General features: G+C 41.8%; 1 protein-coding gene and 1 pseudogene across 2 annotated transcripts; one reads left to right on the top strand and one right to left on the bottom strand.

The window, feature by feature from the left end:
• Positions 1-5,062: 5,062 nt before the first annotated feature.
• LOC308090683 (olfactory receptor 1500-like) lies at positions 5,063-21,738 on the bottom strand (annotated as a pseudogene). The gene is made up of 3 exons: positions 21,677-21,738; positions 21,092-21,463; positions 5,063-5,644 (listed from the first exon to the last, which is right to left on the bottom strand). The product of its transcript is annotated as an olfactory receptor 1500-like (transcript).
• A 4,366-nt stretch (positions 21,739-26,104) lies between these two features.
• On the top strand, positions 26,105-27,058 carry LOC308090186 (olfactory receptor 8G17-like; the record flags this gene model as incomplete). The annotated part of the gene is made up of 1 exon (XM_080435246.1): positions 26,105-27,058. Exon 1 carries the CDS (start codon positions 26,114-26,116, stop codon positions 27,056-27,058), a length of 945 nt encoding a protein of 314 aa, XP_080291372.1. The 5' UTR covers positions 26,105-26,113.
• Between the last annotated feature and the right edge of the window lie 917 nt (positions 27,059-27,975).

The following is a 27,975-nucleotide window of genomic DNA, read 5'->3' as shown; positions in this document are numbered from 1 at the left end:
GAGCATGGGGCATCTGTCAAATATCTGATGGAAATGTTTACTCAGATGCTTGCACTTCCTGAATACATGTTTTAGCAGTACTTGTATACTGCTGTTAGTACATAGTCATCTCCCAGCGGATCAATCTAATCATATGCAAGCTGATCAGATTGTTTGATTGTTGGTATATCAGAGGAGCTGCTCTCATTTAGTTCATGCATATATTTGACACAATATACTGTATATTTCTGTATTTATTTTCATTACATAAATATAAAAAAATGCATCTGTTTTAAAGTTGTTTCATGTTTGATTCAAATAGTTTTTAGATTTGTTTTTGAGAAATGTATATACATTTATTTGCATGATTTAGAAAAAAAGGAAGGCAGTATAGAGTGCATGCAAATACAAAAACACCCAAGGGGCTTATTCATGGCCTCTGCCTAAATAAAATATATAAATCACAATAGGCCTATTACATCAAATAATTAAGGAAAACATTTTCTGATTATAATACATCAAAAGAACAATTAAAAACTCATTCCAGAAGTATTATACATGCAAGGCTAATGATACTACAATAAATTAATATATCAATACATAGCTGTTTAACGAATGTCCCTTCTAAAGTGTGAAAAGCTGGACTTTGAGAAGCCTTTATATTAGCCTACTCTTAATAAATAAATAATGTCTACAGTATTAATGCTCCATTGTGTGGGCCTCTACCTATTGACAATGTGAGCTGCGGCCTACCTATCTATCTAATATTTCAAGAAAGACAGATTTGATTCATTTATTTATTTATTTTAAATGAATGGGTTCTCAGATAGCGAGACAAACCCAACTATTACCAGTCATCTATCTTGCACTGGATATTCTGACATAGGGGGAAAGCATGGGAGGTGGTGAACAATGAGAGCAGCAGGTAGAGGGCCTCAAATCTTGGAAGGAGCTTAGAGTCGACATTAATCTCAATGTTCACATACATTCCTCCAAGGCATTATCCATGGCAAAATAACACAAATACACAATAACAGAACAATAACACACACACTAGCCACTTAAGCAACCACCAGGGTGCTCAGTATTTTCCAGACTGGAGAAGGCTGGAATACCCGTGTTGAAGTGGCAAGATGAGTTGGATTACGCTGAATATATTATCAGCGATTGTGTGGTGGATTCAATCTAGAAGAACAATGAAATGATAGCATTACTCCGAGAGCAGTGCACTGCACTCAGCGCAATGAAGTATTGGTCATTTGACTCATTTCCACAGTGTCATGGAAAAAAAACCTTGGAAATGTAATTCCTCCCAAGAGCAACTGATGTCCTTGTGCCGGAGGTGCAGAGTCATCAACAACAAATCTACACACCTCAAACAGACAGTCAAGAGCAGATGATGCAAAATTATCTTGGGTGGAAATAAGAAAATTAGGTTAATATGTCTGACACTGAGCCTATGAAGTGGGGTTGGTACACTCTGAGTATGCTTTGAGTACACTGGATTATAAAAGGCAAAAGTCTGTGCACAGTCCACTGGACTCTATCTGTATATAATCTGCTCCCTGTTTTAAACACTTAAAGGACGACTTCACCACTTTTCAACATATCTTTATATAATAGGTCCTCACTAATGCTCATGATAAAATGGTACAATTTTTTTCAAATCAGTCTGTGTCTCAGAGGAGGGCTGTAGACAGTTCAGAAACCCGTCTACCAGTGACATCATCGATGGGGAATCCAAGCTAATAGAAACGGCAGGCTTTGTATTCCTGGAAAGTTGCAATGCAATAATAGATCCCATTGTTCTCGCCTTAATAAAAATCTGAATTAAAAAAAAATAATCTTTTTTGAAAAAAAAATCCTGCCTAACGATGATGTCACTGGTAGACGGGTTTCTGGACTGTCCACAGCCCTCCTATGAGACACAGACCAAGTATAAAAAAATTGTATCATTTTATCATGAGCATTAGTGAGGACCTATTATATGAAGATATGTTGAAAAGTGGTGAAGTCGTCCTTTAAAGAACTTAAAACCGATAGGGATATTATGCCTTGAATTCATAGCGATAAAATAAAAAATAAAAACATGTTAAAATGTTTTTTTCAGCTTGAGCTTGAGGGATTCATACCACAGACAAGCATATCATATATATAAAGCAGGTTTGTGTGATTTTCAAGACATCTATTTGGGTGTGGATGTGCCTCTACCAACTAAAGTTTAGAGTGAGGAAATCACTACCCTGGTAAACCTGATTCAAGCAGGCCAGCGGCAGACGGCACAAATCCTGGTCCTCGATACCAAAATTGCATTGTGCTGCTGATTTGCAAGCGATACACCCATTGCTGCACCGCTCCTTCAACATCGGTGCACAGCCAGTCACCAAAATACCAAACACAAGCAGACAGAGAAAAACACACCACTTCACCTCCGGAAAATGTCAATTCACCTGTTCGCTGCGTGCCTCATGTCAGTCTACCTGCCCCAAAGTAGGGTGAGCTACCCTTACACTACAGGATATTTGGATAACTAAAGTCTCCAAACAATCATATTATATATTAAGGAAACCTTTGTTCATCAGTCAGTCTGTCTAATCCTAATTTTTCTCCCTCAATGGGTTGAGCAACTGATCTGAACTTGCACATTACCATTGGGGTGGCAGTGGCTCAGAGTGGCCGGTAGAGTGGCCGAATGACAACCGCGAGGTTCCCAGTTCGATCCCGGGCTCCCCCTGAGTTAGTATCGCAGTGTCCTTGAACAAGACACTAAACCCCTAATTGCCCGATGAGCAGATTGGTGCCTTGCCTGGTTTCCTCCGCCATTGGTGTATGAATGGGTGAATGTTATGTAAAGCGCTTTGGATAAAAGCGCTATATAAATTGACCATTAGCGCATGAAGCCCGTTTTTCACTTTCTCCACATTCCGTGTCGGGTCGTAAATGACCGGGTTGTCGCACACACCACACGCCAACAGGATGATATAACCCTTCATAGTTTTTAGGCTCTTTTTAAAGTGCATCACCTTTACTCTCATTTCATTGCCACATGGACAACCCCTCATTCACAACATTTTTCTCTCTATGGACACTGGAAGGTGTTTTGAGTTGAAATTGTCAGTGGTATACACTGAATACCTATTGGCTGTTTACAGTGTCATTCATCACAAACCATTGAGGCGAGATTAAGACTTAAAATAATTATGAACATTTAGTTGGGAAAAGTCAACTCGAGAAAAAGATTGTAATAAGACAGCTCTCACTAAGTTTGTTTTTCTTTTTTCGAGTGACATGATGTGGTGCATGGCGCTAAATTAAGACTGCCACTATTTTACTCCAACTTAATCCAAAACTCTAGATTACTACAAATATTGTCAAGCGTAGGTCATGAAAATTGAGAATTGATGTTGACTTGCAGCTAAAGACTTAAAAACAGTTCTGGCATAAAATACTGTAAAGACTGTAAAATGAATATGAACAATAGACCCCATTATTCAGATCCCTCTGAGTAGCAATCTTACAGTGTGCATTTCCACCATGGCGCCATTTTTGATGGAAATTGATGATAGCACATACAGTAGGCTACAACTCCTTTCTGCAGTTTCCTCAATGTATCCAGACACAACACAGGAATCTGGCATTATTTGGGCTTTTATATTACCAATAAACGAAATACATCATATCAATCAAATTCAACAATACAAATCAGCAGGCAATTCAAATACTTGTTGTGCTACGATTTACAATTTACTGCATTTAGCAGACACTCTTAATCCAGAGCGATTTACAGTAAGCAAGGTAAACACAAGCAAGTCCATAGAGATAGTAATCTAGGATCATAGGTAAACCAACCATTTGTATAAACAGTATAATATCAAAAAATGTATAATCTGTACATTGAAACTATACAAACAATAGGATGCTTTCTAGGTCAACAAATGAACCTGCCGTCTGTCTAATAACATGCTATCTAAATTTCATTTTAACCTTTGCATAAGCCTGCAAGGTCGTCAAGTCTGCAGTTCTAACTGCAATTGGGGGTTCGTTCCACAGATTGGGAGCCAGGAGGGAGAAGAGTCTGGTATGTGTGGAGCGTTGTCCCAGATGTTTTAGGGAAGGTTCCCTGCGTTAGCTGATCTGAGTGAGCAGGAGGGGTTGTAGTGTTGGATCAGGCTTTGAAGATATAGGGGTACCATACCTTTGGTTGCTTTGTAGGCCAACATCAGTGTTTTTTACTCTGTGCGGGCAGTAACTGCGGGAGCCAATGGAGGGAGCAGAGAAAGGGGGAGACATAAGAACATTTTGTCGGGTTGAAGACTAAGCGTACTGCGGCATTCTGGATCATTTGGAGGGGCTTAAGTGCACATGCCGGGAGGCCAGTAAGGAGCGAGTTTTGACATCACTGAGGTCTGGATAAGGAGCTGTGCTGACTCCTGGGGTCTGATCCTTCGGATATTATAGAGTGTAAATCTACAGGATCGAGTGACCGCTGCAATGTGTGCCTTGAATGAGAGCTGTCCAGAACAAGAGGTTCTTGGCCGTTGGAACAGAAGTCACCAGGATGTGGTCTATGGAAATAGTTAGATCCTGCATGGGGCAGGAATTAACTGGGAAGAAGAGAAGCTCAGTCTTGTCTGCGTTCAGCTTGAGGTGTTGAGAAGACATCCCCTGTGAGATGTCAGCCAGACAAGCAGCGATGTGCGACGTGCAGATATCAGAAGCACTACATGCTACCCAGGCTGCCTCCCAGCTCCCACTCTGCATCACTGATTCTATTAGACCTATCAGCAGCATTTGACACAGTGAATCACCAGCTGCTCCTGGACACCCTTGCTGACCTAGGCATCTCAGGGACGGCACTAAAGTGGTTCTCCTCCAACCTGACTGACTGGACCTACCAGATTTCTTGGAAAGGTTTTCTTTCATCCCCCTGCACCCTCCTAACAGGGGTCCCCCAGGGATCTTTATTTGGCCCCCTCCTTCTCTCCCTGTACACTCTCTTGGCTCTGTCATCTGCTCACAATCTATCTTATCATAACCCCCTCTGCCACCCAGGTGGCAGAGGGGGGTGCAACATTGCATGTCCTCATGGCAAGTCCAACAAACCAACTTTATTACCATAAAATATGCCAATTATCTTCTGTCTGATGGCTTTGATCTGCAGCCCATAGATGATACTATTGAGAGCAGGAGGGACAACCACAACCATAATAGCTGCCACTTTTCTATGGTCTGCCCACTGAGGAAAGCGGTGAAGAAAGATGAAGGTAAAGCCCGACACAAGCAGTATGACATTCACAGCTAGGTGAGTGGTACAGGTCTGTAGGGCACGACTGTTAGCACCCTGTTCTTACTGCTCACACACACAATGGCGATCTTAAGGTAGGTGAGTGTTATGCTCCCGATGGAAGAGCCTATCAGGACTATGGTGTAGCCGAGCCCATAGATTTGATTGATGAGGACACTCTGGCACGAAAGCTTGAACAAGGAAGCGTTGTCGCAGAATGGGTGTAATATTACATGCCTGCAGCGTGACAGACGGATTGAGAGTCCTAGGAGGATCGCCACCAAGACCAATATCACTCCCCAGACACAAACCGTCAGGTTGACCACCATCTTGTTGGTCATAATGGTAGAGTAGTGCAGGGGTTTGCAGATGGCCACATACCTGTCAAAGGCCATAGCCATGAGTATAGCATGAGCTGTGCCTCCGTAAAAATGAAAGCAAAACGCTTGAGCTACACACTCTATGTAACTGATGTATCGAATTGGTATGAAAATGTCACTAAGCATGCGCGGTATAATGGCTGTGGCCCCCAAAACATCATTAAGTATCATCGTGCAGAAGAGCAGGTACATGGGCTGGTGGAGGCTCCTCTCTTTAAAGATCACAACGAGAAGGCTGATGTTGGACACCACGATGAAGATGTAGATGACGAGGAGGAAGATGAAGGCAGGAAAAGAGGAGCTATGGGTGACCTTCAGTCCTTCCAGGTAGAGCAGGTCCACACTGTCATTTGTTTTCTCCATATTGACCTCATAAAACGGGGGGGATGGTAGAGATAGAGAATATAGTATTCAATATACTGTATACAACAGGAAATAGAGATGATGACTACACTGTCAAAGTGTTCTGGGTCCATTTGATTACATTTGTACATTCTCTATTGCATAAAAAGAGTACAGTACTGTAAAATAATGCTATTCATAAGCAGAGAAATATCAATACTATACTAACCTCTGAGGAGTCTGAGGAAATACTTTTTAAGCCCACTCAGCAGTTAAGGAATCACACATTCTCCCACCACAGCAGTGGTCTAATACACTTGGCCAGGCGCTTCAAGAATCCTACTGGGGGGTCTGGGGAAGATAGCGTGAACCTCCGTGCCCACAGTACACTGTCCTGGTGAAACTCCTCACTGTGTGTAAAGTATGCATGTGTATCAGAGAAGGCATGTGATATCTATACTTCCTCCCACAGTACACATGGGGGCAATTGGCAATGGCTAAATTAGGAGAAAATGAAAATGTATAAACACTAACCCTTAAAAAACTTACCTGATGGAAAACACTATGATAATGTATCGCTAACCTTTCACAGGTGGAAAATAGCTCTTAATTAATTCCTGATCCTACTGCACTGCTCCAACACAGTTAAAATGTTACATTTTTAAACTACATACACATTGCTCAATCATATTTGATATATTAATCACTGATCAGATCTCATGAAAATAAGCCTGTGTCATAAGATCTCATCTTACTGTATGATAAGTGCATACAGTACGTGTTTAAATATTATGAACCAGTGCAAATCAAGGCACTCGCGACATAAGCGAAAGCTGCTGTGGGTCTTCACCTTCACCCTTCCAAAAATCTCAGGATAAGTAACTGTGTATAGAACCACAGTGAATCATGCAGATGGCGAGCAACATTGATGTAAGGCTATAATACTGTACAGTAGCATGCTGGACTCAATAAGTTATATTATTTGTGAAATATTTTTAAATGGTTTGAGAATGTTTTCATCACAAGTTGGATTACATGTGTACTTAGTGACCTTACTTCAGCACAAACTATTGAAATGGCAAACTTAAGCCATCATTGCTTAAAAGACAGGAAAGCTTCCACTAAACAGAAAACATTCCCTTTCCCATATAATTACATATGTAGTGAAATATAGACATAATGGTAAGAAATGCAGTTTCAAAATGTCTGTGCAACCATAACTCAACATCCAGTAGATTAAATATAATAATAAGCAAATAATATACAGCTTCAAAACATGAAGTCATAATGTTTCTTGCCTGGAGACCCATGTCAGTTCACCAAAACCTTATTGTAAGTCCTTCACAAAGTGACTACAGTAATTTGTCATGAGATCAAACGCAGGTTTTAAAACTTTATCAGTATTCCCAGCTCAAAGATTTGTATTTTTATGTTTTTAACAAAAACTATACCACACATATTAAACAATATGGATTACATCATTTCTCATATTTTCTCATTTTGTTATCGGAACCAATGTGTTTGTGTGTGGTGTAAGAGAGTCAATATGTCTGTCAGTTTTACCTTGTTGGCCATGAACCACCCTCCACCCCAGACATGAGGTCAAATAAGACTTTTATAAGGTTGTGAAGCCCTTTAACTTACATCATAAATTACACATAAATTATACATACTGACGCTGAAGGGCAACTGTAACTAGGCTTTTTTGGGGGTGGGGCGTGGGGGGTGGAGAATATCCTATTAAGTCGACAAGCAAGACCATAAATCTCCCTTGGTTGTTGATACTTTATTCCTATTCCCTGTGTGTTACGTTTACTCTTATTTTATCATTTTCTCACTTTAGTTGTATGTCTTTTAGTTGTAATATGTATATTTCTGTATCAGTCTTGTGTTGCATAACTCCAGTACTGCCATGACAGCTACATCTCCCCTGTGGGATAAATAAAGGTCTGTCGGTCTGTCTGACTGTGTTACGTTCCACTATGGTTGCTACTGTGGTTTTGTCCTGTCTATCTCTCCCCTCTGTCACTCACTACAGGTCTGAAGTCACCAACCCATCAGCTGTCAATCAAACTGTTACCTGGCCCCACCTTCATCCAATCACCACCATCTGCTGCCTATAAAAGGCTGGGTTCCACCTCAGCTTACGCTCTGCAGAGTGCCATAGAGACACACGGGGACTACAAAATTCACGCCCACTTTTGAGACAGCGCCGCTACTCGAGGTCCGTTAGAACGATGAACTGCAGCTGCCAATGCATTCCCTATGAGAGGATATGAGAGTTAGCCTACTTTTAAAATTATCCTGCATTAACTGAAGACGATATTGATTTAAATAAAAATATGTTTCCAAATGTATGGAGTGTCTTTGTCAACATATCTTCTTAATAGTTGATGTGTTTCACATTTAATTTGCCACTTTAACGAGTTACCCATAATGCTAACACAGCAGAGGGTAGACAGCAGACGGGCATTTCAGTGACATTACTGTCTTTACGAGTGCCGAGCGCCGACCAGTGGCGTACCCACTGTAGAGGCAGGAGAGGCGGTCGCCTGCCCAACTAAGATCTCGCCTCCCCTAAAAAAAAAACAAAAAAACGAAAATGTGTCATTGTGTGCTTAATGTCCTCAAAGTCACGCATCCAACAAGCTTTGAACTGAGCAGATTGGACCTTCTGTTCCAGAGATAATGACCAAAACCTATTGAAAACGGCCACTTTCGCCAGTTTTCTGGGTATTGAAAACCTCAAGGGATGCGTCCGTGACGTATATACCATGCGATCGCTTAAACTCTAGATCTCCGATGCTAGCGATTTTGACATACTGATGGAGTATATTATAGTATATTGTGGGTAGTATATCGAGATGAAAGATATGGGACATTAAAAAGGACAAATTAAACAAATGGGACAGATTATTAGAACACAAAAAAAATCGCTACAGCCTCAGTAGTTAACCAGTGAAATGACGGTATTTTACAATGCCTCTCATAGAGATTGCATTGAGAGCTGCAGTTCATCGTTCTAACGGACCCCGAGTGTCAAAAGTGGGCGTGGATTTGTAGGCCTTCCGCTTCCGGCCGTGTGTCTCTATGAGACAGAAAACGCAGAACATATTTTAATGCAATGTAGGAAATACATAACCTGACACCGTCAAATGGAAGAAAGCTTGCGACACACATTTTGTTTCACAGCGTACTTGCATCTGAGACTCCGGGCGCAGAATCGATGACAGACAGTTTTTATTTTTTTCAAGCTACTAGGCAGGTGATTGGATGATCCCGCCCCTAGCAGCCGCTGATTGGTTCGGACACGCAGTGTTCGGCCATCTCTACTCCCTTCGCAATCCCAGACCTCCCTGAAATCAAATGCAAATTAGATTTCCGGAGGGAGGGGGTTTACCAGGCTAGGAAATACAGGGAAGAGAGGAATACATTAATGAATAGCGTAGTTGAGGCAGGAAGACAGTGGAGCCTATTAGGTATACTAGGAACAAAAGGAGACGGGGTAAAGGACACACAAAAAGCAGTAGTGGAATTTTTGAAGGAGATAGGGGTGTTTCACAGGGTGTAGGCAGGGTGCAGTGCTATCACTAAAAAGATAGCCACACTAAATTAGAATAACAGTGAATGGAATAGAGAAGTGTAGGGAGTCAGACTACATACTCCGGTACAGTAGGTGGCGGTATGCACCTAAAAGCAAACGGTTGCGACCCACCATAAAACCAAAGAAGAAGAAGAAGCTCACTCTCTCTGGTTCCACCTCAGCTCACTCTCTCACCAACATTTCACCTGAATGCATCTATCTTCCCAGAGCTAACCTTAGCTAGTCTGGGAGGCATAGACCATATTCACACGGCGGCCATATTTGAATTTAACATTGAAAGTGCCACCCCGTTGCCGTGGAAACGGGGTGGCACTTCATTGACTTAATAGCAACATGGCCGCCGTGTGAATATGGTCTATTGCGTCGGAGCTTGGACAGCAGGGGCGCGGCCACTGCGTTGTGATTCAAATCAACAGCCAATGAAGAAAAGGGGGCGGGATCCACATGCAGTGGGTGTTGCATCAAAATAGGATCGACGGGAAGCAATTTCCACTTGAGAAATTGCGGCCGCCATTGTTGTGTACTGCTGTTTGCCTCTCGTCAGACTTTTTAGACGAGTTGCACAGCTCTCAGACCGGTAAGAGGCGTGTCCGCTCAGATTCTGAGCGTAAGCTACATCCCGCCCACAAATACCAGGGCTCTGGCCCAGAAGTTCCTCGCCAGAGCTGGCGAAAACTTCTGGGAACTCAGATTAAACCTTAGCAGCACAGAAAGTGTTCTACAGTTAAACCTGCTTTGTGTATGCCGCTGCCTTGGGAGTCGGGACAGGAAAGACAGAGGCCTCTGTACATAGCCATCACGTAGGAAGAACATTGTTAAGCACACTAGGTAAGGGGTGTTTGCCACCTATGTATTTTGACACTGGTCATTGTTAGTGTAGTTAGGTAGGCAGTCTTTTGTTTTGTACTAGTTACAATTTAGTTAGGTAGTTAAGCTGTCTTTTGTTCCTTAGCTGTTTTGTTTGTTATTTTGGCAACACCCGAGTCCCCTGGTAGTGGCTTACTTTTGTTTTGGTTAAACCTTATGCCCTGCGCATATTGAAATGTACATATTGTAAATAACACTGCTTGAAGAGTAAAAGCACACAGCACCTTTTGCTCAAACCCTTGTGTGGCCTCCATTATTTGCACTACCTATGCCCAACAACCCGTTTACCATCATTGTGTTACAAACCCAAACCTAGACCCTAAAGGGTTTCGTAACAGACTGTCTTACTGTTTTGGGAGCCCTAGGCAAACCCTTGGCCCCTGGCAGTGTAGCCCGGTCGCGTGAATTCACATTTTCCTGTGTCTGGTCTACAGAAGACACATGGGATGGGATGGTTTACCAGGCTACTGGCGTGGTTTACCAGGCTACTGGCAATGTGCATGCTTAGCACATTTAGGGCATTGGGGGGCAGATTTCTTTAAGTCAATGCATATAAAGAGTATGATATAGCTGTGACATTGCCTGTGTACCAGGATGGGTGTTATCTCCCACTCTGCCCACGGCCCACCCTCCTCCCACTCATCAGTGGGTTGATTGTTACATGCAGTATTAAGGCGGTGCACCTTCTGCCCGGGTGCCCGCGTTATGCGCCTCCTCCCGTTTGTGCGTGCATGTCGCCACGCTTTCAGCGTGTGGATGTCCTCACCTGTTGTTTCCTTGAACATATCTTGCCTGTTGGGCTGAAGTTTTGTTTATTTACGCATCAGCAAAGGTATGTCTCTCCATCTTGCCATTTGAGCAATTGCCTGCTGCATTATAGTATGTTTTATGGTCATGAACTTGACGGTTTGTCTCATTTTAGCCCCTGTGTGCTACTGCTCCGTCAATTCAGAGAGCGCCCTTCCTCCTTTGGGTTAACCAATTCTACTTGTGTGTGTGAACTTGTGAACGTAGAACAGGTATGTTGGTTATCCTCCCTCTCAGCAGCATAAAGTTCATTTGGTGTCTTGTGACACTACAGTGAACTTAAACTTGGGCTTTGTTGTACAGAATTTGTCCAAACATCACAGAATTATTAAAACTAGACCATACCCGTCAGGGGATATGAGCACCCAAAGTGCATCATGGTCTGCTTTTTTCACGGACGGTCCGCTTGTTTCACGGATATGGCAATACACACGATCACGGACATGATTTGGCAACCCGGGAGCCAGCGAACACAAAAACGCTAATAAACAGCTGACATTTGGGGAAAGCGAAAAACGGGCTTCGGTGTTCCGTGGTCAATGGTCAATTGCTGTGTGCAAATGCAGAACAATTGCTCCAGCCACTGAGGAGAACCGGGCAGAAGAAATTTTGGGGACGCACGCACAGACAGACACACGCACAGACAGACAGACAGAGCACAGAGCTTTGTAGAATTATAGGATGATTGTGCTTGTGTTTCCAGGGGTTGATGAAAGGGGACAGACAATGCTGCTGCTCTGTAGGGTTCCGGTTTAGTAACCGCATCTTGGCTTTCACCCGTCTGCAACGCGGTGGGGAGTCAGACCTATTGTAGAGGCCTACTATACTCCCACCGCTGATGCACGCTTGTGCGCTCAGTATTGATTGTATGTTTAACTCCTGTGATTGTCTGTACTGCTATTTGTTTGGGGATCACCGTGGGCTGATAGCCAAGCTGGTTGTCTCCGCCAGGCCGAAAGGCATGGCGAGAGAGTATGTTTTCGCCCCTGTCCGTCCGTCCGTCCGTGTGTCCGTCCGTGTGTCCGTCCGTCCGTGTGTCCTGTCTGTGTGTTAGCACCAAATCTCAGGCACTGTTGGCCCGGTCGCTGCGAAACTGTGCACACACACTCCCTGGATGCCAATTCAGAACCTCTGCCTCAAATTTTTCACATAGGCCTGTCATAGCGCCACCAGGAGGCCGATTTGTGCAAAACCCATTTTTCCCCATTACTCCTACAGTTTTTAACCAAACCTCATGCAAATCGGTACACAGTATCTCTATAGTCATGTGATCAACCCTGATCTGTCCGATTTCCCATATTCCATCCTCATTGGCTAAGGTTACCATCCAAAGTTTGCAGGATTGGTCCGTTTTGAACAAACTGCCTCAAATCATGAACGCAGCTTGCCATTGCCATAAAATTGCACACGCACATTCCCACTAGGCCGAGGAAGAAATGGCACTTAAAACTTTTCACATCAGCCTCATGGTGGCGCTATAACAGGCCGATTTGCATTTTTAACTATAACTGCACAGATCTGCGTGACACTTTGCACGCCTACTCCCTAGAGGCCAAGGAAAAACATCTGCACTGCATTTTTCACATCTGCTTTTTACAGCGCCACCAGGAGGCCGACTTATGTCAAATACATTTTTGGATATTAATCCTTCAGATTTTATCCAAACATCACGCACATCGGTACACTGTATCTCTATAGTCATGTGATCAAGACGCATCTGTCCGATATTTCATATTCCACAATAACTTACCTGACCTGGCGGAGACCTGTGCTCCGAGGAGCACTTTTTCTAGTTTAAAATGTGTTTCTCGGCTTGCTAGCTCCTCATGCATTGAAGGAGGCATGAGCTCAGTTCTGGGCTCTACCTAGGCTGGCAGAGGGAGAGTAGCACCCAGTATTACATAGGTAATTGGCACTGGGTGGAAAAAATTGGTTACAAAATCGTAGGATAAATAAATAAAAATAAATAAAATGTGTTTATCTACCATAGGCCTATTGCTGGTGGCAGATGAACTTTTAAGATATTGCACTGTGCCTAGCCTTACTAATGAATTATCGTCTCTGTCTAAGACTGTGCTGGGGATCCAGGTTGGGAACAGGTGACGATCGATCCTGCTCCAGTGGCAGGGGTAAACCCCCTTTTTCTTTTGTTTTGCTAATTATTGTCTCCGCCAGGCCGAAAGGCATGGCGAGAGAGTATGATTTACCCCCTGTCCGTCCGTCCGTGTGTCCGTGTGTACAGCTAATCTCCTGCACCGTTGGCTTGCTCGCAGCAAAACTGTGCACACACACTCCCTGGATGCCAGAGCAGAACCTCTGCCCCAAATTATTCACATGGGCCTGTTATAGCGCCACCAGGAGGCCGATTTGTGCAAAACACACAGATTTTGTCCAAACATCACGCAAATCGGTACACTGTATCTCTTTAGTCTTTGCACGCACATTCCCACTAGACCGAAGAAGAAATGCCACTTGAATGTTTTTAAATCGGCCTCATGGTGGCGCTATAACTTGCCGATTGGTGCTTTTACCTATAACTGCACCGATCTGTGTAAAACTTTGTATGCACACTCTCTAGAGGCCAAGGAAAACCTTTGCCCTGCATTTTTCACATTTGCCTTTTATAGCGCCACCAGGAGGCCGACTTCTGTAAAACACATTTTTGGATAAGCCTTCAGATTTTATCAAAATTTCACGCAAATCGGTACACTTGATCTCTATAGTCATGTGATCAAGACGGATCTGTTTGATTTTTCATATTCTATCCTGATTGGCTAAAATTAACATCTAAAGTTTGCAGGAGGGGCCTTTTTTGAACAAAATGCCGCAAATCATGAACGCAGCGTACGATTGCGGTGAATCTTTGCACGCACATTCGCACTATGTTGAGGAACAAATGCCACCCTTTTAACATTGCCCTATTATAGTACCACCATAGGAGGCCGATTTTTGCAACACCTTTCTTTTTTATATTACTCCTACACATTTTGTCCAAACATCATGCAAATCGGTACACATTATCTCAAGTGATCAAGATGGTTCCGTCCGATTTTTTATATTCCATCCTGATTGCCGAATTCCCAACTTTGCTGGCCCACAATAACCTACCTGACCTGGCGGAGACCTGTGCTCCGAGGAGTACTTTTTCTAGTTTTCTTTTGTGTTTTTGTGTGCTGTGGCTTATTGGGGTGCCGCTGCCCTGGGCAGGTTAGCCTGCCCCCAGCACTGGTCCATATGTGTGCACAGTATATTGTATTGTTGACCCACAGTAGTAATTTGTACTTTTATCCCACTGGATGCATTCTCTTTTTCTAATGATGATGATGATGATGATATTAGACTGAATAAAGTCAACAATCTGATAAAGAAAACTGATAAAGTTGATGTTATTTGGTTACTTTTGTTACTAATACACATTTCTGCCTTTATTATTTAACAGTACAACAAACTGTGTGTAATCATATGGTTCTTAGTTGAAGTAAGTCTATTGTAGATAGTTCGAAATATTGGCGTGGTTGGCTACCAGCATTTTACCCCCCTGTTACACCTGCATGGATGCAAGCATTTACCACGGTTCTGTGACTGGAGGTGCTGACTTTAATACTGGACCTGATTACTGGGGTTTCTGGGCTGTCTTAAGGGAGAAAACAATGATACACAGCAACAATGGAAATATGAAGACATGAAACAATCTATATGAAACATATGTTATTACATAGACTTTCTCCACACTCCATTTCTCTTGAATGGCTGACTGCATGGTGTTTCTGGGCTGTTTCGTATTTTAAAAGGGATAACATAAACATACCGGTTAAAAACATAGACACAAAACATTTGATTTATTTGATTTGCACAACAGTTTATATATACATATGGATAACATGATAGTTCTTTCCAAGGGAAAGTTGACAGTAAAGCTCTAAATGGTCTGGCACCCTCCTACCTCTCTGACTGCCTAGAGAGATATGTTCCAAACCGGGCCCTCAGGTCTTCAAGTGCTGACCTGCTCGAGGTGCCTACAATGACATATAAAAAATACGGTGAAGCAGCATTCTGCTTTTACGGACCGACAGTGTGGAATAAACTCCCATTACACTTAAGACAGGCAGCCTCTGTCGATAGCTTTAAAGCACAGCTCAAGACCTATTACTTCACTCTTGCTTTTAGCTGATTCTTTGGTTGATTTTTAATTCCTCACTGTATTCCCTATTTTAATGTTGTTCTATGCCTTTGCTTTTGCCTTTGCTTTTATTTTATTTTTGTTTGCTTTATTGTTAAATTGGTTCTAACTGTAATTGTATTCTTGCTGTATGCTGATGTAAAGCACTTTGAGCTGCATTTCATGTCATGAAAGGTGCTATACAAATAAAGTTTATTATTATTATTATTATTATTATTAGTTGTTGTGCCGGTGAGGTAAGAAACCCTACGGGGGCTTATGCGAGTACCTCACCGTTAACATTACGTATAATTTGATTTATTTAATATTAAAAACAAAACAGAAAAAACGAACAGAAAAAAAACAAAACAGACAAAAACGTCTGTGATCTATAAACATAAAGAAAAAGAAAAGTAGAGACTGGGCAGAAGAGACAAAAACAAAAACAAGAAAGAAATGACTTGAAGTCATATTCTACCAGGTGCTGTGTGTGTGTGTGTGTGTGTGTGTGTGTGTGTGTGTGTGTGTGTGTGTGTGTGTGTGTGTGTGTGTGTGTGTGTGTGTGTGTGTGTGTGTGTGTGTGTGTGTGTGTGTGTGTGTGTGTGTGTGTGGGTCTCTGAGGCACAAGTACAGGTCATGTTGTACTTGCCCACAGGTCTTGCCCACTTGCCCGAAGAGTAAATCATCCATTATGAAAGGATAAGCAACATTTTTTTAACGGTTCAATTTAACGTGTATTTTTTACTTGCTACTTGCGAATTCTGGGGCTGTACGAAGAAAAATGGCAGACCTCAATGAGACAATTAATTTTATTAATAAAGTGCTAGCCTAATCACTGTCATGCAAGCAAAAATGTATAGGACTATAGCCTACCTATTGTGGTACAAAACATAAATCCTTCTGCAGTGAATTACAATATTAGAATTGTGCTGAATGCAAGATTGAAGAAGTTTTTGTTGTTACTGACTTATAAAGATGCAAGCAGCAAAATGTTGTTGGAACTTGTACCACAGATTGTTCTACATACACAGTAAATGATCTAATGGAGAAAATAAAATATTAAGCAAGAAAATGAAATGGACAATAATAAATAAATAAAATTAGCCTACAGATATACAGTTTTAGGAATACTCTAATACAGGGGTCTTCAACGTGTTCAGGCCAAGGACCCCCTAGCTGAGAGAGAGATGAAGCAGGGACCCCCTCTATATTGTATGAAATTGTGCTTGCAGATTAAACTTTTTTTGTTCCAACTTGGTCTGCGCTGGCAAAAATAGCCATATCTACAAGCTCAGTTGTGTTTGTGGATCTGCTATTTTTGGCTAAAGTTCTCCACAGAAATAGGATGCTAGTGGTTATTGTAAAACTCTGTACTCTGAGGACCCCCTAGGGGTCCCGGACCCCCTGTTGAAGACCCCTGCTCTAATAAGGGACTTGTCTTAGACAGGCATGTAGAGAAGGGCACTTCAGAGTTAAATTAACACTGAGCTTATTGAGAGTTGACAAGTGTCTATTGTGATGAGCGTGTAGAACGGCTGTTGTAAATCACAGATGATTAGTAGATGCTGCGCGATCAAACTGGCCTACTTTTTATGACTAAATGACTGTATGACTCTCAGCCCCTCGATCTGTCCCTTAGAGGCAGAAGGAATGGCACTGTGTTGTGTTGTTAGCATGTAGCTAACGCATCAGCACAGACAGTTGAATGCAACGTTGCCTTCAGAAGGAAAACAACAACAAACATATAGGCTATAATTGCGGATGGGATGCATGCAACCGTTGTGAGCTTGTAGATAAGCTGTTTTCAACTGAGCTGGTGTGTGCGCAATCTGGGAACCCATCGCCAACTGAAAATGAAAAACAGCGCCCTCTGCTGTTTGTTCTATGTCTGTTGGCTCTGGGCGGACGATAACGTAACACCAGAGCACAAGGAAACCGGTGTTTGTGATGCGCCTTCAGCGCATCACTTCCGGTTGGTGCGACTATGTTTTCATTCCCACTAACAATATTTCTACACGGAACACTAACACCACTTCTCCCAGAGAACATGGATCGTTTTGGTTATAAGCCCACTTGTTTCTATGATGACAGAGTAAGTAAAAATGTGAATATATTTCCGTGGTTTTGTCTGCTCCGCGGACGCTATTGTTAAATTAGTTTCGGTTTGTTTCGAGGGGGAAAGATCGACGGACATGTGAATCCCGCCCACTACATGTGATTGGGTAAAGCGCGGCCTACTTCCTGATCTGAATGCGCACTCGTTATGACGAACCTCCCCGACAGATTCCAACGCAGTGCAGAAGCTGTTCTTGAGAGATTAGTGTGTGCGTGACTGCGTGTGTGTGTGTGTGAGGAACTACGGAGAGGGGTAGACGAGCGGAGCTGTTCAGACGATCTGCAAGACCACAACGCGTCGCTGATGGAAGCGGTGTGGGCTTGTAGGTCAGCTCATTTGTGTTGCTTGTGCTAGACAGGGGAGGGGGCGTATGATCCCATAGCGTGGGAGTACGGCCCGTCTCCCCATTGGCTTAAAGGACAGACACAAAGCCAGGACAGCCAATGACAAATAGGTGTCGGATAGGTGTCAAGTGTTCCAGCCTGTCTATAGACCCGGCGCTCTTCGAGCACCTGGTAAAAATCATTAGGACAAAGCAAAGGCATGATACTGCTATATAGCCATGTGAAAATAATAAAGATAAGACATTTTAGAAGGTCCATGCAATATTATGGGTGCCTATCATCTAGGGCAGGGGTACTCAACTACAAATCTATGAGGGTCCACAAATCATTTTTTGAATAAGGCAAAGGTCTGTTTTTTTAAGTCGGTCAATCGAGCCAAGCTTATCAAATCGGATCCCCTCCCAACCAACCAACTTACTAAAACTGGGGTGCAGAGCAGCGGCACAAATCTGGGTTGAGGCTAGAGGGGATCCCCCGCACGTGAAGCGCGCGCCAAAATTTTTCATTTTCCTCTAATCTAGCTAATTTGACACTATGTTATGTTAATTCTTCATTATTAATAAGTGGGTTCAGATTCTATTAAATAAGTATTTTTTAACTATTTCAACTATTTTTATTATTCTAAATGACTTGGGGGGGTCCAATCTGAAGCTAGGGGAGACAAATCTCCCCCCGTACCTACGTAATTTCTGCGTCTGGTGCAGAGTATGAAAACATACATGAAAATAAACATGAAAACAACAGAACAACAATTCAAATATTCCACAGCAAAACACCTCTATATTTAATGGCGAACTGCCCCCTGTTGGTGGTACTTAGTGTGACATGTAATTGATTCGCTTGCCTGGTTGGGTAGGAATGAATGCTGGAATTTGTCTGGAAGTAGGCTACTGTTTGAAATGATATGGGAGGTGGATATACTGGTATTTTGTTTTGTAGGTGAATATACATGTTTGGAGTATATTTATATTAAAGATAGTTACGTAGTAGCCTAAATTGAGTGATCAAAAGGTGAGGACGGATCCCGGGGACTAGAATTTGTAGCTATCCTGACAAACCTTTTTTGTAGCATATAATTTATGGAGGGAAGAAGGATAGGTGCTAGCTCTCACAATATTACAGTAGGTTAGGTAGGTATATACAACTAGGCTGTAGTAAGGGTTATTAAACAGGCTCCATTTAGAAATGGACTGGTTTTCCTGATAATCCTCACTGATTTTGAAACTTTCTTTGTTACCTGGTCGATGTGTTCTTTCCAGCAGTATTTCCTCATCAACATAATTCATTCAAGAAGAAATAGTATCAAACTAGTTGTAAGGGCGCGCTCCCACCAAGAGTTGGCTGGCCGCTGTTAAACGCAGGTTGTGCGCGGCCACAGTTTTTTGCAGCCAGCGGATTCTAAAAAACGGGAGTGTGGCGCCTGTCACTCACTTTCAGGACCCACTGCCTGCTGCCTTGAGCACCATGTTGCTTCCTGAGTCTTGAGACAGTCCGCCTTCGACTCACCCGATTGGACAGAGGGAGAAAATCGGCTCCTGCCTCCAGCACTTTTATGCTTAGTCGCGGAGAGCAGATAAACGCAAGGTCTGCGCGACTAGCGGAAAAATCTGCTCTTACGTGAATCAACGCATTTGCATTGACAATGCATTGGCAGATTCTGCAAACAGCGGCCAGCCAACTCTTGGTGGGAGCGCGCCCTAACACTGCATTCCTTTAAATCCTGCCATGTCTTTTGTTGTGAATTGTCCATGCTGTATAAGTGGCAGCCTCTGACATTGCCATTTGCGTGATTAACCGATGTAATAGTGTTTGTTCAGGAGTCTTCCCAGCTCTTTAATAAACAGAAATAAACGTTCAGAGGGGTTACCATTTCCAATGTCATCGGTCAAATGGTCAGAGGTTTTGTGAATTTATAGATAGAAGATTATAACAAAATATCTAATTGAAATCTTTAATGACTTAGTAGGCTAGTGTAAGTAAAGCCTTTATGCTAAACTTACTCAAGCAGTGTAAGTAATTCATTCAAGAATAAATCTGAGAATAAACCAAAAACAAAACAGCACCCTTATATTGATGGTAAATCTCTTAAAGCTGCAGTAGAGAAACTAGAAAAAAGAGTCTTGAAACGGACTTGAGATCGAGACTGGTCTCAAATACAGCCCTAATACTTGAAGTGTTTTACTTTGTTATCTCATTTGATTTCTTTGGCATTGTGTTGTTAAATTGTTGACATACACAAAGATCCATTACACTTAGTATGATCATCATGATGTACAAGTTAAGCAGGTTGGTACTACAGTAAAATACATTCAACACTAGTGTACCAATAGTTTTGCAAATCTGTTTATAAACATAATTGATTTAATTGTATTTAAATGTACAATACAAAATACCATAAACAATGCACAGGTTAAAAATATACCAAGAATGAATGAAGACTGAAAAGTCTTACAACTGCAAGCTATGGCAAGGCAGTGCATATGACCTTGGATTATATTCTATACCCATCTATAGAGTTATTTACAAGTTAAATACACAGGCCAATAAAAACGTGGGCATTCCAGTTCAATATAGTATAATATAGTTTTGTGATTCATCACAATTAATTACAAAAAGCTGTACAATTAGCATCTTAAGTTGAAGGCAAAACCTTTTTGGATTGAAATACATTTGACAAGAATTTGCGAATTTCCTTAGACTGCACTCCATAAATGACGGGGTTTAGGCCCCCAGGGACGATGTGAAACAAAATGCCTGCGAGCTTCCTATAGTCTGAGTACTGTGGGTAGCGATGAAGAGCAATATTAACCATTCCACTAAAAACCATAATGAGGTATATAGACAGGTGAGTGCTGCATGTCTTCAGGGCTTTACTGTTTAAAGTCTTGTTGTTACTGGTCAGGCACACAGCAAAGATCTTTGAATAGGTGAGAACAATACTGCCTATGGAGACAATGTACAGCACCACAGTAAAGGAAACGCCGTAGACATTATTGATAAACACGCTCTCGCAAGAGAGCTTGAACAGAGATGCATTGTCACAGAAAGGGCTCATGATCATTGTCCTGCATCTGTTCAGCCGTATGGTTAAGCCAAGAAGAACGGCCACCAAAACAAAGGCTACACCCCACGCAGACACAATTAACTTGATTACCATTTTACCAGTCATGATGGTGGCATAGCGCAAGGGATTGCAGATGGCCACATACCTATCGAAAGCCATTATCATTAGTATTGTGTGAGAGGTTGTACCGAACATGTGCGTACAGAACGCCTGCACCACACACTCATAGTAGCTGATGAGGCGCTCAGACGGAGGCAACAGCATGTCTTTAAGCAAACGAGGCAACATAATAGAGTTACCAATGATGTCATTGATTGGCAGGTTGCAAAAGAGCATGTACATGGGCTGGTGAAGGCTCCTCTCAAGGCCAATCAGAACTACAATCCCCACGTTGGTAAACATAATAAACAGGTAGCAAAAAAAGAAGGCGGCAAACACAGGGTGCGAATAATCCTCTGTGACCTTTAACCCCTCGATCTGGAGCGTAAGGCTGTTGAAAGTGTAGTTTTCCTTCAACCTAAAACAAGATGCATGTGAGAGAAGATGTAGTTGTGACATACTGTATACTGGCTATCCGGAAGATATAAAAATATGGCCTTTTGCACAGTAGCTATTAGGATTTCAAATGCAAAAAAAGTAAGTAAAAATAATGATGACATTTATGTGAGGAAAGTCTAATAAATGCATAGTAGTAATACCTGGTTTGCTGCATTTTGTTCCCTTGATTTGCCTCAGCATGCAGTCACCTGATACGTCTGCTTTCACAGATTCAGTGATGAGCTCTGTGTCCATTTTTATACTGTAGATGTCTTTCCCATCTGAAGGATAGACAGTGATGTACCATTAAGTCATGAGGGTCTCATAGCAACTATTCCCTTGCTGATAAAGTTGAACTATTGGCTCACCATGGTGTTACTAAACATATCAGGTAAATGTAAGTTGCGTAATATGTTTCCCCAGTATGTGGACGCAAAAACACCGTAAGTATGATAAATACCTTTATTTATCCTGCGGGGGAAATTCAGCAGTTAATGGTTACAGAGTTACAGGTAAAGAGTAAGGAAAAGAAAAAGCACTGTCGTGTAAAAAACTTCTCATTTATTTTGGATAGTAATTTATTATTCTGCTATTCTCTATTATGCTCACATAAGCTATTCAGATGGGGACATGGGGACCGGGGGTACACAGTCCAAATTATTCAGGCCATTCGCCACAAATACGGATCTTTACATTTATTGAAACGTGAGTGCATGTGTCTGGCCTTTTGTTTTGGGTTATCTTCCTTGCATTTGGAGGCTGGATAACTGAAAGAAAACTGTGAAAGTGAAAAAAATGCCCAGTGGAGTGAACGCAGGAAGCATCTGTCCCATTGGTTAGTGCATATCACTGCCGGGTCATAGTTCACCAATGCTGAACCCGATGCGTCGGACTTTATGCTAGTGCACGAGCATCAGCTCCGTCAACTTTGTCGTATCGGGGCGGTCTTTCATTTTTTTCCCCATATAATGGGAGTGGATGGAACTTCCGGCCACTTGTCCCATATGTGTGCCCGTACCTATACTGACACCAGGATACTGACCAGGATACTGATACCAGGATACTGACCAGGATACTGACCAGGATACTGACACCAGGATAAGGTGTGTTCAGACACACGCGTCAAGTTGACACTTGTTGTTGCAAGCCCTTGCAGCACTTCCGGCCATTTCATGGCCGTTCCCTCGATATCTTCCGGGGCTTTGAGCAGCTGGTGGGCAGTGACGTTTTTCCGGACGTGTAGTTCTTTGACTAGTACAAGTGAGGACAGAGGAATAACACTACTCAACATGAAAACATTATGCACGTGCAATATAAAAGATTCATATTATCCATATTATGCAGCGATATCGTATCTACAATTGGTCCTCACTAATGCTCATAATATTATATTATATCTTATCTTCATATAACTGGTCCTCACTAATGCTCATTATAATGTATTTTGGATAGTAATTTGATGTATTATTCTGCTATTCTTTCTCATGCTCACATAAGCTATTCAGATGGGGTAAACTAAACCGTGCAAAGTATTCAGGTCATTCACCACAAATAAATAAGGACGTTTACATTTATTGAAATACGAGTTCATGTGATATGTGTTTCTGCTGGAACGTCTGCTTTGCATTCCCCCTGCAAGAAAACTAAAATAAGAGACAAACCCTCCCAGTGGAGAGAACACAGGACGTATCTGTCCTATTGGTTGGTGCCTATCACTTCCGGGTGATAGTTTACCATAGCGGAACCCCGATACGCGCATCAACGCGTCAACTTGCCGCATCGGGACGGTCTTTCCGTTTTTTCCCCATATAATGGGAGTGGATGGAACGTCCGGTGACTCGACGCGTATGTGTGGACGCACCTATACTGACACCAGGATACTGATACCAGGATACTGACACCAGGACCATGATACTGACACCAGGATACTGACACATAGCATCACAAATAATCAAATATTAGGCTTGTCTGACTATTTAGGGGTTATGCAGTTATGTATTTATCACAAAAGTAAATCTTTAATGTAAAGGAAATTTCCACGAGGGTTCATTCAATAGTTGAGGCAAGGTGATATGAAGTCTGTCTCAAGAACCACCCCACTCTGCCTCTCATTTGTGGTTGAATTTGTTCTGAGGGTTACCAATCAGAGGCAGAGTAGAAGTAACACGAGCCCTCATCCAAGGTTACTTCGACTAATGCATGCACCTCGTGGTACCACAACACCACTAAGGCCTTAAAAACAAGGCTCCAGACATCCCAAAACAAACTGGTAAGGCTAGCTTTTGGCCTTACACCTACAACCCATCTAACCCCTGCTCATTTTGCTAGGGTCGGATGGCTCAGGGTTGAGGATAGAGTACAGCAACTTGCAATAGGCCTGGTCTACAAGTGTGGTGTATCAGTATTCAAGACTGATGAATATGAAGTTATTATGATATTAATATATTATAAACACAAACCGTTAAAGTGTCTAATAACAAGAGGAGACCAAAACGTCACTAGGCTATCTGGGAAGATTCTGGTGGTGACTGCCAGCTGCAGTGAATTGATCAAGATAACACTGCTAACAATCCTGTCTATTGTCTTAGCTGTGAATCTAGACATAGGATCCGGCTGAACTCTTGGTTCTCACAAAGCGCATTCTAATATTAGGCAAGAGTGCCTGTTTGACGCTAGAACAGTTGCCCTTTTCAGTCAAGCCAGCCGAGATAAGTTAAAACAAACTTATAAAACGTATACTAATCTTTTCTAAATTCACAGATAGATAGGACTAAGTTTTAGTAAAATAGGGCCGAGGGAAAACCCTTTAGTGGGATAGAATGATCACTCTGTGTCTAAGTCCGAGGTTAATGACGGCATCATTGTTAAAGGGATTTTGACGCTCTTTCCAGAGATCTCCGACAGTTGGAGCAGAGCGCCTTTCTTTTAAATAACTTTAACTATAAAGGCCATTCATACAACGTCGGATATATTACTGTTTAGACTTATTTCGAAGCTAATAAAATGTTGTAGAATAATGTCATAATATGAACATATGGGAAAGTACGGTTTCATGGATAGGGATAAAGAAAGATTTCATGTGGTAAAAGTAAAAGGAGTCAGATGTTAAATCAGTGCCCTGGAGGAGGCGGGCCAAGCATTGTTTAGACAAGGAGCCTATTTGTGATTGACGGTCACAGACAGCAGGTAGTTTATTTATACTAAACTGTCTGTATATAATGGCTCGCATTGGAAGCAAACAGGACTCTGTGTTTGGGCTAACACACAGATGTCGCGTCCAACAGGATAAAATGGATCTATGGACTATGCACTGTACGTCGAATTGACTTGTATGTATGGGATGCTGAGAACTCTGACAATAAAATGGAATTGTTAAGAAAGAAAAGCTCCGGTCTCTGAGCGATGATTATTTATTCCCCGCCTCCGGAAATGGATCCGTATTTCTGCCGGTTCCCTTATGACTCAGATACCACACAAGATACACCACAACATTAAGATACCCAAAGTACTTCAAAAACGCAAATGAACACCAGAGGTAGCTCCACTGATCACGTCCAACCCAGATTTGGCAGTAACAAGGGCCAACATTTTTTAATAAAAGCTGAATGAATGGGAAAAAAAATACAAAAAACTATTTGAAATACGTATTTCAAATACCTGTGTTTAAAATACTGCCCATGTCTGGCTGGTGTAAACTAAATAATTTTTAAAAAAATACTGGAATTCGTCTGCAACGTTTTCAACATGAGTACTATAGCTGCATTCCCATCCAAGAACATGTTTTTGACAATGATGTGTCATGGGAACAATTGCCATGGGACGCACCCTACTAAACTAATGTAACTAAATATTACATCAGGTAAATGCAAGTCATTATTCAGATGACTGAAAGTGATCTATAAAAGTAGGGACAGAGGAAAAGGTCTTTAGTTTAGATGTGAAGGCAGGCTTGTGTGAATATTTGGAGATTGTTGAGACAAAGATTAAGGGAGCAAGTGAAGCAGGTATTATTATTACAAATTATTTGAAAACTTTAGTTACTAGCTACTTTGTAGATTTAGATTATTATTACAAAACATACATTACCCACTTCAGCCGATCTACAAGTTTTTTAAAAGATTTGAAAAGCTGTGAAATGGGACATTCTGCATAATGAGTACTTTCTATTTTGGTACTGTAAGAACATTTTGATGCCAATACTTTTATACTACTCAAGTACATTTTGAATTCCGGAATTGTAATTGTTACACGGTATTTCTACATTGCAGTATTGATACTTTTACTTACGTAAAACATTTTAGTACTTTTTCCACCACTGCCAGGGAGTGTACTTGTACAACAAACTCCCTCACGCTACAGAAACAGGAGATAGGCTGCTGCTCTATGTGTGCCACATGGCTCGGGAACCATTGTTTCCCATGGATGGTAGCTGGGGAGACCCCTGTTACTGAACAAACTCTTAATAGCAATAATTGCTACGGGGATATAACTACCTATGTAACACAAAATGTATGTCTATTTAAGAAAAAAAAAGAAAGGAACTGTTTTGCAGCTACTCTGGCAATTTGCTTACAGATTATGGATATTATTGTGTGAGTCATAACTTCATCATCTCTCTTGTTTTAGGTCGATGGAAAACTACACTTACAACAGCCCCATACTCCAGGTGGAGGGGTTAAAGGTCACAGAGAAATCTATGTACCCTGTGTTTCTCTTCTTCTTTAGTTCCTACCTGTTTATCATGTTTGCCAATGTGGGGATTGTAGTTCTGATTGGCATCGAAAAGAGCCTTCACCAGCCCATGTATATGCTCTTTTGCAACCTGCCAATCAATGATATCGTTGGTAACACTATCATGGTGCCTCGTTTGCTTAGAGACATTCTGGTGCCTCCATCTGAGCGCCTCATCGGTTACTATGAGTGTGTGATCCAGGCATTTACCTCACACATGTATGCTACATCCTGTCACACAATACTAATGATAATGGCTTTCGACAGGTATGTGGCCATCTGCAATCCCTTGCGCTATGCCACCATCATGAGTGGTAAAATGCTGATTAAGCTGACTGTGTTTGCGTGGGGTGCAGCCTTTGTTTTGGTGGGCATCCTTATTGGTTTATCCGTTCGGCTGAACAGATGCAGGACTATGATCATGAACCCTTACTGTGACAATGCTTCACTGTTCAAACTCTCTTGTGAGAGCGTGTTTATCAATAATATCTACGGCCTCACTTTCACTGTGGTGCTGTTTGCATCCTCCATAGGCAGTGTGGCTCTCACCTACACTAAGATCACTGTTGTTTGTCTGACCAGTAACAACAAGACTTTGAACACTAAAGCCCTGAAGACATGCAGCACCCACCTGTCTGTATACATGATTATGCTTTTATCTGGAATGCTTATTATTGCTCTTCATCGTTTCCCACAGTTGTCAGACTATAGGAAGCTCTCAGCCATTATGTTTCACATCATCCCTGGCAGCCTAAACCCCATCATTTATGGAGTGCAGTCTAAAGAAATTCGCAAATTCTTGTCAAATGCATTTTGGTCCAAAAAGGTTTTTCCATCATCTTAATATGCAAATTCTACAAATCTTTTTGGAATTACATGTGATTAATCCTGTAAACTTTGCATCTGGAGTATCTTTTTGAATTGTACCGGTCTTTTGTTGTTATTTACTTATTTACATATTTAGAAAAGCAGCTCCCTTTGAGGCATTATGATTACAATTCTAGCTCATATAGCTAATAAGATTACACGGAAATTGAAAGCATAGGGACCATTCAGTTAATCGCTTCTCTCAATATGCTGCTGAGATTCACCACAATCACACCAGTCATATGAGAGTAGTAATGAGTTCTGGTACTGTATTAATTGTCATTGTGGAACAGCTGCACAATCCATACGCTATATGGGCTATCTGTCACTGAATGTGGCTATCTGTTACAGGCAGTAGTAGTACTACTCTATTTAATCATTCTTATGCACAAACATGTCACCATTACACATAGTGTGCACCAGCCAAGCAATCATAATGATGATGTTTAAAAATGTATTGCAGAAACTGTCATGAAGCCAGTTATTTAAACAGATTTACACTGCTGCACTGACAAATTCATTTCTTTAAGCAGAGATTCCCACAGACATCAGGGCCAGAAGACAGTTTTTACCCTCAGGCTGAACTGGAAGCACCCTACTAACTTGATCTGAAACGAAGGTTTTAGGTTTTTCTCATTTCTTATTTATTCTAGTCTTTTTTTTCCCCATCTTTTGTTGATCATTTATTTGGTTTTATATAGATTTAATGGCTGAGAAAGCCATGGCTGTAAGTGTTTAACAATGAACTTCAACCTTAAACCTAATGATTAATGATTGGAATGTCTTGTGTCGTTTCTGAAGAGAGGGCTTCTGGGTAAAAAATATTCGTACTCTGGTCTGGATGAATCCTTATTTATGATTTTCTGGACGGTGTGAGTTAAACGGCTTAATCCT

This window comes from Gymnoscopelus braueri (assembly GCF_963280865.1).
Source record: "Gymnoscopelus braueri genome assembly, chromosome: 8".
Classification (NCBI taxonomy): domain Eukaryota; kingdom Metazoa; phylum Chordata; class Actinopteri; order Myctophiformes; family Myctophidae; genus Gymnoscopelus; species Gymnoscopelus braueri.
Note: the sequence above shows the minus strand (reverse complement) of the source record. Positions and strands in the feature narration are given on the sequence as shown.